The 11,967-nt window shown below is 39.8% G+C and overlaps 1 protein-coding gene across 1 annotated transcript in view; it reads right to left on the bottom strand.

Annotated features, from left to right (window-relative positions):
* Nucleotides 1-5,581: 5,581 nt before the first annotated feature.
* The window catches only part of adamts16 (ADAM metallopeptidase with thrombospondin type 1 motif, 16), a gene marked incomplete at both ends in the record, with an annotated part of 52,090 nt that continues 45,704 nt past the window's right edge, over nt 5,582-11,967 (bottom strand). The window contains 6 exons of the mRNA XM_083918960.1: nt 5,582-5,697; nt 5,822-5,969; nt 6,139-6,342; nt 6,605-6,661; nt 6,799-6,993; nt 7,721-7,925. Coding sequence (XP_083775086.1) covers nt 5,582-5,697; nt 5,822-5,969; nt 6,139-6,342; nt 6,605-6,661; nt 6,799-6,993; nt 7,721-7,925 — 925 coding nt within the window. The remainder of the gene's footprint in view (nt 5,698-5,821; nt 5,970-6,138; nt 6,343-6,604; nt 6,662-6,798; nt 6,994-7,720; nt 7,926-11,967) is intronic.

The raw sequence follows: 11,967 nt of genomic DNA, 5'->3' as shown, positions 1-11,967 counted from the left end.
CACTCTTTTGGGGGCATTGTGTGTTACATTTATATATATAGTCAGCAGAGGGTACTGCTGTACAGATAATAATGTTCACCCAACCCCAGCCAACCACTAACACACACACAAACACACTTGGAACCAATTGCTTGGTTTACGATTAGACAAACATATAAATTGGAAAAGTCAATGTCCAGTTACAAAATCAGAAAGCTACGCATAGTTGACACTTTGGAGAAAATCTGGTTATGAATAAAAAAGCTTTTTACAATAAATAAATGGAGACTTTTTTTAAGATAAGCACCCCAGTTTGTTGTGCTCCACAATGGTCCTTATTACTGTGGCAGAATGTCGTCTACAACCTGGGGATTGTAATAGCTCAGAGGAAACAACTAAAGGTGCTGGGATTGTTTGTGCATCTTTGATGGGAAGATAATAACCCTGTAACTTCAGATGAACCTTCTGAGTGTAGCCTCGAGGCCCGAGAGCCAGATCTTTCCAAACAGATGCAGCGAGAGATAGCATAGTTTCTTTAAAGTGGAAAGGGGAGTGTTGGGCATACTTTCTCTCTTCCTGTCTCTCTCTGACACATACGCTCTTCTGTTACCTGACATGGGTTAGGTAACACTTTGGATCTTTCCAGATTTGTCTTGATCACCTTTGCTATCTACAGGAAGCCTTTGTGTGATGACTATCTTTGTATAAACAAAATGCTTCATCCTCTTAATCCCTTTCTTCTTGTGTGGTGGTTTTTTCCCCCCTCTTCTTTGTTTTCTTTGTTAAACTGCTGTAGCAAGTATACAGTGAGGTGGAAATAAATTTGCTGTGAAATGAAGGTCAAAGTAAAAGTCAATAAAGTAATAAATTATGGTTTTTGGTAGCGTAATTACTGAAATAACAGGTTAATATCTGAAGAGTAATACAACAACTGGTCACCAGTCTATCACAGGGCTTACTCACATTAGAGCTGCAAAGATGAATCAATCAGTTCGTTGTCAGCTATAAATGAATCGGCAACTATTGACAATCGATTAATCAGTTTGAGTAATTGTTGTCCTCTGAGTCCAGCTTCTTAAATGTGAATATCTTCTGGTTTCTATACTCCTCTATGGTAGTAAACTGAATATCTTTAAGTTGCGGACAACACAAGACATTTGAGGAAGTCATCTTGGGCTTTGGGAAACACTGATTAATATTCTTCACCTACTTCTGTCATTTTATGGACCCAACAACTAATCGATTAATCAAAAAAGACAGAAATAATGGTTAGTTGCTGTCTCATTTCAAATTGACAGAAAAGCACATGCATATTTGCAACAGTACAGCATCTTTGAACCGCAGGAGGAAACACAAAGACAGTGGGAGACAATGCAAACTCCAGACATACACTGTATAACCTATGGCATTCCAAACTAGATATTCACGTTACATCAATGACATAAAACAATACTGCCGATTCTTTTTCCACTCATTTTCTCCCCTGCCCCACTGAAGACACAATTCATATGTAATATTGACACAACAGAGTACTGTAGGAATTAGCCCTAAAACCTAAAACTGAGTCAGTATTTTGCACTTACACTTACAGTTCCCTCAGTGGGATTTTTAAATGGGTTTTTGGTAGGTAGTAGTAGTTTTGCAAAAAATCATAAAAAATCATAAAAATATATATTATTTAAAAACAAGCCCTTGTGATACATGAGGACTATTAGTCTTCACGTTGCAAAAGTGGTTTGACATAATTCAATGAAATGGTTTAAATGGTTAATAGTTTTTTTATTCTGAATATCAAATGAATGTTGCATATCAAACTGACTTAATACTGATCGTGTTTTGTCTCAGAAATCTGGTCACTTTAGTTTTCAGTGAGATGCCTTAAAGTGTAATTCCGGCATCCCATGGTCTTTTTCGGCACTTATATACATCAAATAAGCCATGGACACAGTTTTTAATGGACAGCTATTAATGGAGAAATCCGAGAGAGTCACTAACAGCCAGACGTGGCTTACTGATTAGCTTAGGGCAGTACAGTGAAGGCATTAAAACGGCTTTTTTAACCAATATCACTGCTTACTACGTTGTTGGTGCTTTGTTTTATGCATAGGTACTCTTAAAGCATATAGGTACTCTTAGCATGCTACTGCAGAGGTTTGGTGTTATTTTGAGCAGTATTAGTGGTTTAAAAAAGCGTTTCAAGCCATAACTGTAATGCCCTGAGCTAATCAGTGCTAGCCACGCCCAGCTGTTAGCAACTGTCAGCGACTCTACCGGATTTCTCCGTTAATAGTTCATTCACGAAAAGAATTGTCTCGATGGCTTATTTGATGTATGTAAGTGCCGAGAAAGACCATGGGGTGATTTTTCACTTGAATTACACTTTAAATAAGGTCTATGGATAACACAATTTTAATAGACTTAGATAGATCTTGTTTTACAAGATAAATAGCCTATGCCAGTAAATACCACACTTGTCAATTTTGAAGCTTCTGCGTATCTTTAAAGTCAAAAGTTAACTTTTTGACTCTGGTGATTGCATTTCAGCCTCAAATGTCATTAAAAGGGTTGTTACTTTGTGAAGATTACCTTACTGAGCGAAACGCGTACGATACGTATGTATGATACGTATGTATGATACGTATGTATGATACGTAAGTATCATAAACTTTTGTTTGCCACAGAGCTTATTTTCTGCAATAATGCAAACGTTGCCCCTGTAGCACTCTATTATGAAGATCACAATTATAAAGTTCTCTTTCCTTCTCTTCTCCATAAGATTGAGTTTTAACTTGAAAGGGGTGCAAAGTGGCTGATGACAGTGCATTCCAGAAACTTGGGGGGTTAGAGTGTGTGTGTGTGTGTGTGTGTGGTGTTGCTTTTGTCAGCAGACTGGCATTAATTAATACAACTGTTTTGCATCTCTTAATGTCTTGCAGGCATTTGCCTGTGAAAAAAACCCCGATACCATGGCCTAGACTCAGTAATACAGTGCTACACACACAAAAACACCCAGACAGAGTAACACTGTGCCCACAGCTGACCAACTATAAATCAACTACAGAGGAAAACCCCCTTTTCTCTCTATACCCACCTCTCCCTCTGGCTCACATCCTCTCTTTCTCACAGCATTTTTCTATGACAGCACCAACTACACTGATGCCCTTCCTCCTCCCTTTTTCTTTCTACTTCTCTCTGTCTTCTCACACTAGACTTCTCTCCTCCCATTTTCACTCTCTCTCTCTCTCTCTCTCTCTCTCTCTCTCTCTCTCTCTCTCTCTCCCTCTCTCTCTGAAGGCCTTAGGGCTGTGCCTTGAGGATTATGACAATGATTTTGTCCAGGGCAACTGTGTCTCCTTGACTTGTTGAGGAATGACTGAAGAGTAAAGCCCAGACACAAGATGTCATAAGTGTTGAAATGGCTAATACCATTCTGGCAGTACTGTTTGCCTGGGTGCTGGCTCATGTGCTGCACTCTATTGCAGAGTGAGGATGAGAGCTTAGAATCAGATTACATGGGTCATTTCTTCAATCATAATTCTTTTTGTTTCATTATGTTATGATATGGCATGTCACATTTACTTGTGGGCTATACCTCAATATCACATGGGCCTATAATGCTTGACTTTTGAACAAGTTACAGTTTCTATCCATGTCTGTTCAGACTTACATTATATAAGCATATGTAGTAAAGACTTTGAAGGAATTTTATAAAAGGTAAAAAAGTATATTTTTTGGTAAAACATGGATGCTTCATACATATCTTCAACCCAGCAGCACAGAAGATCTATATATTCATCACAGTTTCAAGAATAGTGCCAGCAGTTCAGTATTAGAGTATAATGCAGTAACTTCATGGTTCCTGAGTTGTCGAATTGAATTATGGTCAGAAAAATTATGTCACAGTAAAGTTGACCTTTTTTTATAAACTTTCATAACTTTATAATTTTATCCTATTAGACTTTAATGTGAAATGTTGTCATAATTAGCGTAGCAATTCTTAAGCTATGGCTCGAAATGTGTTTTGTGAGGTCAAAGCAACCTTTGCTTGCTATATCAACTTTTGAAGGTGCTAAGATGCCATTGTTGCACTGCCCCCTCGTAGCCAAACATTGATGCAGGTTTAACTATATCTAAAGTAGCAACTGACTAGGCCAGAGGTGGAAACTGCACCACTTTTCTGCATGGTGGTGATAGAGTTCCCCAATGCAGTTTGTTGACAGACAAATCCAGGGCTTGATGACAATATTGTGCCCTGTTGAAGACTTCGAAGTCTTCTTCCTGAGTTTTCCCTCTTTTTTTCTTCATCTGAAAATAATGAAATCAGTACTCATGCCACAGCTGAGATGCTGACATGACATGTGTGTTTATTATTTCATTTACACTGTAAACATCACATGAAATAGCTATCACCTGTATATCAGTGCTTTTAACCATAACCAATATGTACATGAGTTGTCTGATAATGTCAGACAATGCAATGGAAAGATGGAGCAGACTCTTCAAACAGTTTTGTCATTAAAAAGATGTCCACTTGACAGCTCTGATCACTAGTCAATGCTTACATTGCTCTATTGGGCTTTTGACATCACATTTTTTTCTTCAAAAATAAAGTAAATGTTTTGAATAAAGGTGCAGTTTGTCAGCATGAAATCCTATGAAACATATTACAAAATATAAAGGTAATGGGCTTATTATTTATAGTAATAAAATGACACATTTATACTGCTTATTAATACAGTCTTCCAGCAACGCTGTATTGTAAAGCCAATAAATAAAACAAACAATACTATACATGGGTCACACAATTCATTTGTTCTTTCCTGAAACTTGAGGATTGCACATTGATTTGGTGACAGAAGATAACGTTGTAGCACCACAGAGTATGGAAGTCACACAGCCTTGAACAATCTCAGAAAAGCTCTCATGTATGATGCGTTTCCTTTGTTCTTTACTTTTTTCTTCTACATGAAAACACAACACTTCCTGCTATTGTCCAGCTATTGAGGAAGCCCACTGTGATTATTCCCACTCTGTTTTGTATCAAGCCGTAGAACAAAATTATGTTCTTCTTTGAAACATCCCTTTTCATTATCAGACCCCAGGTTTACAATTGATCAAGAATTCTGCCGAGACAAGGCTGTATCACATGTTGTTGCGTGGCAGTGGCTGAAAAACCTCGTCAAATGTTTTTCTCTGATGACTTGCCATCATTGGCCTTTAGTTGGCTGGGTTTGGGTGTCCTGGGTACAGATCTGTTCAATCACATACAGTACATAAACAAAGCTGGGATTTTTCAGGTTTTCAGTTTCCTTTGGATATGTCAGTCCCATTTGCTTTAATCAAGATTTTGCTAGTTCTCTCTCTAGTTTTTTCCTTTATTTGCACTGTCCTGATCACACTCCTGTGTAGTGAATCAAGTTCTTGTATCCAGATGTCCGGCATCGCAGGGAGAAGTAAGGGCACCGCAACTCTTTTGCATTTCCATTGAAGTGTCACTTGTTTTTCAGTGCTCGCCACAGGCTTAAAGCAAAAAACTGTCTTTTTTAAGCATGTGCGTCAAATATAGTCTTTTGTCTATCTAACTACCTATCTGTCTGTCTGATTATAGGTTTGAATTTGAACAGGACTGGCAGCACTGCTTGCCGTAGAACTTGTGGTTGCAGACTCCATGCTGGGGCACCAGATAACACCAGTTGAAGTAATCCCGGCAAGCAAGGTCTGTGGAAAAAAAAAGGAAAAACAAAAAATATGTATGGAAGCTTTTTTCTATTTCTTTTCTGACTGCAAGAGTTTTGTTTAACAAGTATCAGTGTAGTTCTATATTATATTACAGCGTCAATACCTTTCTTCTCAGGTTTTGGGCAGAAGTTGGTGTTGCAGGCCTGGGACATTGAGGGTTTAAGATTGAGGGCACAGCCAGGAGAGGGCTTCCCTTGGACCAGACATTGGACCGTCCTTGCCTGCACTCCTCCCCCACATGTCACTGTGCACTGTAGAGTACAAAGCCACCTTGATGATGAATACTATGAAGGCGGCGTGTAAGACATTCAAATCCTCCTGTCTTGTCAACAAAGTTTTGGGGAGCTTGCAAAGTAACAAACAAACAACAAACATCAACAAAATATAAAATATAATGAAGTGCTCCACAAGTTAACGTACCTGAGACCAAGGAGATGAGTGCCATTCTGCTCGAGGTGTAGGTTGAGGTGGATAGGTGCGATGGTGCGTGCTCCATCGGTGGACCGGTGGAGTAGTGCGGATGGGGCACTCAGCCTGGATGCAGGGCCTCTGGAGCTCAACTGTGGGCTTGGGGACATGATGGCACTTCTTGGCGGCAAGTTCTCTGTATTTCCCTGCAGTGTCCTGTATTATGGAAACCAAAAGATATTAATGAAAGCTACACGATGCTATTGTGTAACATGGCAATTATTCTGTACAACACAATCCATAGCCCTGAATACACAACAGTGAAGAAAAAACTGAAAACCTACATGATAGAGAGTTGATATTTGAAGAGATGAGAGTTTAAAACTATGAGTTGTCACAATTAATGATTAAAGCTACTAATTTGATAGTTATCAACATTTTGCTATATTTGCTACATCATCATGCATGTAATACACACCTTCTCTGCACACTTGATAAAGCGTGCCTGATAGCCACGACCACAAGTTACTGAACACTGGATGGTCCAAGAAGGACAGGAACAGAGAAGAAATGGAGAGAGAGCACCTTATTTACATGAGTTCAACAAATATAAATGTACAAACTGTAATCCTAATGATGTAATTATTTTAGTTACATATTTTCTTAAATTACCTCTTGCCAGGTGGAGACAAACCACTGGACTTTGCGTTGTTTCTGGCAGCGTTTGATGAAACAGGATTCTTGACTGGCGGGTTTCGACAGGCCCGCGCATAAACTGTCTGGCATTGTGTGTGCCCGGGCGCCTGGGTCAGTGCTTGTGCACAGCACCGTCCTCTTCCTCAAGCCGCTGCCACACTTACGAGAACACTGCCAAATGAACAGACACATAATAATGATCAAATTGGACTGTATGTCCTCAAATGCTTTTCAGCCACTCAAATTAAGGATTTGTCAAGAATGAATTAAATATTCAACATAATGTTGCTATTAAACTACATTCAAGCATAGAATAGACGTCACAGGCCAAATATCTTAACAAGCCAATAACCACAAAAAGTATTTAATCATGGCTACCATATTTTCCCATTATCCAAACACTGACTTATTGTGCTTTACTTCCTTAATACTTCCTTTGAGGAAGTCCAACAATTGCACACATCTTATGGCACAGCCTAAATCAAAATCTTGAAAGTGTTTCAGTACATCCATGAAACAGGGAGACTGTGACGCACTACAGAGAACCAGAGAGGAAGTACACTGGACACCATTTGTGACAGGTAGTTAAGGATATTTGGGGTAAAATGGCAGTTAAAAGTTTAACAGTGAGACAAGTCACCACACACAATGTAAAGGAATTGGACAGAGAACAAAACAAGGGAGGTCTCAGTGGGCACATTCATAGTTTAAAGCCACTGAGATCACTGTCATAAAATGTGGTGAAGCCATGAAGGCTTCAGTGTGTAGAGCTCTTTAGGCCGAATGGCAACTTTGAAGTGTTTTTTTTCCTGCTGTGGATGAAAGTGTTGTACGTAGGCCTCAAAACTTCTCATTCTTACATGACGGTGGCAGATCACTTTCACACATGCTTGCTTACCTGCGACCACGGCCCAGTGGTCCAAACAGGCGGACAGCTGTGTGCGTTGCAGGCTTGCCTCCTGGTTGGGGTGGGCTGGGCACAGTGAGAGTCGGCCAGGGCATCTACGTTGGACTGGCTGGTTCTCTGGAGACAATGGACCTGCCTCGTCTGCTCCCCTCCTCCACAGCTCCGGCTGCACACTCCCCACTCTTCTACAGACCAGCTGGGACAACACAACACAAGCACGCTGAGTCAACATAAACAGCTCATCAATCATTTACTCAGACAGGCCTGCCGAAAGTCACAAATAACACGATACAGTAATTGTGCAATGATAGTGAATGTAGAAGACTCCCTGTGCTGTCTAATCTAAGCCACTTCTTTCCCACAGTGGCCTTCACAGCTAATCTCCTACAGATCTCTGTGACCAAACACCCGTCTTAATACATTGTTGATCTCGTTGGGTTGCTGCAGGCCTAACTCTATAAGTTGTTAAGACATTTGCCCATGGTTGAGTGGCTTCAGAGCAAGTCACAACAGCCAAAACACCAGGCTTTTAAACTGTAACTTAACCCCCTTTGCACAGTTTTAAGCCCTCTCGTTGACTAAACTCAGCTCTCATCCCCACTAAAACTAAATAGCGCCACATATTCTTTTATAATTACCTCCATTTGTACTGTACATTCCTAACTAATATGTATATTGGCAATTACAAAAACATAGCCTTTTCATGATGTATATTAAAAATATTGCACAGTTAATAATTTTAGACACAGTCCGCTGCTTTGACCCTGACGAATGCTCAGTTTAGGACAGTATATTTTGTTATTTTTATGCCATTTTTTTCAACACTGCGACCAGGCTTACCACATTTCTAAATCCCCTAATCCCTGAGAGTCCTATTTCTTCTCTCGACCTCAGCTTAATCATCCCAAGTGAACCAACTCAAGGTGCAGGCGGCTCAATCCCTCATCACACACTCTGTCAACCACTTGCTACATTCACCCCAATGTACCCACCCATCCTCCTAAGATCTACCCTAAACAACCCAAATAACATCGCTGTCGCCACATGGAGTTGTATATATTAACAGTCTAAACTTTATTTGTGCATCACTTTCTTGGAATGTTGTATAAGGAGGATGAGAAGAGTTTAGCTCTAAAAGGCATTATACATGCACTATCGAATCTAAATAAATATGGATGGAGAAATTCCATCTGGTTTTATATGTTATGACTTGTCAGGAGGAAGAGATGCTGTAGTATCATCAAAGGATGATTTGAGGGGAATGTAGAGATGGACATTTCTATTACTTTAAACACTGAATCGAGTCATCAACACATACATGTAACGTTTTTAACATGCTGACATGATATTTATTGGCCCTTGGTGCAGAAATAGGAGCTAGATCCTTGTGGAGTTATTGAATACATAAATAAATGGAAGCAGAAGATCAACTAAAGTAACAGCAATTTTTAGACCCACACCGTGTCTTTCAAGAGCTGAGACATATTTGGATACATTGCACTTGCATTGTTGGCTTCAAGAGAGAGGGAATTCAATACACCCACTTCCTAATTTGTATTTCTCCATAGATATTTCAATACTTAATCTGTACAAGAGTTTTGTTGAGGTTAGCTGATATAGATATATTTTGTAAGAACATTTACATACTTGCAACAGTATGACATCATTCTGGCCTAATTAAATCTTATTTTTGCTCTCTTACATCACTTAGCTACATCTCGAATATCAGTTTGTGCACAGAAAAGTATAATATAGTTTGAGTGTGTAAGCTATTAAAGATGATATATAGAGCTTTAATTAATACTGAATGGCACTTACTTATACCATGGATTTATCACCTCAGTGACCCCACTGGTATGGTCATTGGTATAATATACCGATTAATGCCATATCAAGTTATAGACTACCTTGTGATCTTTTCCTTGACTGTTATTTGAGGGATGTTGGAGGATGAGTAAGCCTCACACTCTCGACAGAAACATGGGGATCAGATATCCTGTGGACAGAGTGTCACATAGCCTCTCTGGTCTAAATGACGCTGTCTAGCTGCTCACCGGAGGCATTAAATAACTTGTGACCAGTGTTTATGGCTGTGCCGCTGTGCGTGTGTTTGAGATTTCTAGTGTACATGTCAGTGTGTGAGTGTTTCTCTGCTTCTATCAGTGTGCGCCCATATTGTGAGAGAGAGAGAGAGTGATATCATGCTCTAAATGTAAGCGGGCATCGGAAACCTTTTTCCATGATGTAATGCCCGTTCAATCCAACTTACTGGGTGCAGACACAGCAAAATGAAATAACTGCTAGGCCCTCAGAATAGTATGACCTGCTGAGATGGACTGATGACCACAGATAGCTTGTCGGGTCTAGCATGCGTCAGCTGGTCCAGCACATGTTTCGTCTTTGCTCAAAGTTTATGTATGAGGAGGGCCCACAAACTGTCAGAAACTGAAAAACTTGTCCAGATGCTCAGTGAAAAAAATTAAATAAAAAAAGAAACATATGCACATATACTTCAACAATATGTTTCAGTTTAGCTCAACAAAAATGTTCTACACTATACCAGGAATTTCACAGAGGTCCAAGAGAAATCAGTTCTGGCTGATTAAACCATGAAACAGAACTCTAATATAGCAGGATACACAAATTAATGGGATCATCAAAACCCCCAAAATTGCAGCAACACTCTAACTGTATTATATGCATGTTATGGATGTTTAATATGAAAGCTGAGATCTGTATATACATAAGAAAAATATACTTAATAGTATTACTGTGCTGTAACATGAAAACTATATTACACACAGTAAATAGTGAGTAAATGCTGCTATAAAGCTTGATGGGCCTTGAACCCACTAAGAATTCAGAAAGTGATTATGATAATGGCATAAAATGTTCCTCTAACTGAGAAAAGATTGTAATACATAACACGGACAACTATTCATTTAAAATATGTTTTTTTAAATAATGCAATAATAGTCACTGATAATGTGCAATAAAATGAGGTACTGCAGGAGTCAGCATTATTTTGCATTCTCAATTAAAAGCATTTTCTCTCTAATACATAAAAATCAAATGCAAAATTGGTTTTCGTTTGATTATGTGGTTTTATGATATTGTTTTGCCTAAAAGTTCCTTCATATAGCATAGAAAACAGTTATCACTTCCCAGTAAATCCACATAAATATATAATCTACTCAAATACTGAAAATCTGTCACATACTGTATAATTTAATAAAAAACAACAGCATAAACAGCAAAGTAGCTCTTCTGTTATTCTCATGCTTCCACACACAGAAACATAAACACACATGTGCCTACACACAAGCACACCTAAGCAGCCCCAGCTGTACAAAATGAAGGAGAAAGGAGATGAGTGTTAACTGTTGTGAGATTACTTTACAGCCGCCGTTATCACTGCTTCCTCAGCTCAGTGTAAACACAGAAATCCATTAGTGAGTAAATGCTGTGGAGTGTGAGAGAGAAAAGAAAGCAAAGCAAGGGGCAGCAACATTTCAGATTATTTATAGGTGTCTTTTAAAGGATACAGTGAGACAGATAGACAGACAGACAGACAGACAGACAGACAGACAGACAGATAAGCAGACAGGGTGTGAATGTTTGTCATGAAGCCACAGCCCCACAAATCCCTGCTGAGAGATTGGACGTGCTGCAACCCGGCCACAACAAAGTTCAAATGACAGCTATCCCTGGCTGGGCTTTGTGTGTGTGTGTGTGTGTGTGTGTGTGGTAAGACAGGGTTGGACAGGTCACAGAGAAAAAAGACGTCACATCAAAGTCTCCAGGCCATTAGGGTACAGCTGAGCCTGAAGCCACCCAGGTAATGGACATACAGTTAGGTCTTACAACCAAGATCTGCTGTCACTCTGTACAGTGTGTGTGTGTGTGTGTGTGTGTGTGTGTGTGTGTTTGTGTGTGTGTGTGTGTGTGTGTGTATGTGTGTGTGTGTGGATGGGTGAGAGGTGGGACAGAAAGATCTCTCAACTGACCTATGCCTCTGTGTCTGAGAGAGAGACAGAGGGAAACAGAGTCAAACAGTGGGTCAGACAGAAACTGGGTGGGGTGGGGGTCTGAGGGGACAGACAGAGGCCGTGCCCCTTGCAGACAAGTGGTGTGTGTGTGTGTGTGTGTGTTGAGGTTGAGGGGAACTGAAGCATCTGCTGTACCTACAGTATCCTGAGAGATGAGTCAGCAGTTAAGTACTGACTGAAACACATGGC

The sequence above is a fragment of the Echiichthys vipera genome (genome assembly GCF_963691815.1).
Source record: "Echiichthys vipera genome assembly, chromosome: 8".
NCBI lineage: Eukaryota > Metazoa > Chordata > Actinopteri > Perciformes > Trachinidae > Echiichthys > Echiichthys vipera.
Note: the sequence above shows the minus strand (reverse complement) of the source record. Positions and strands in the feature narration are given on the sequence as shown.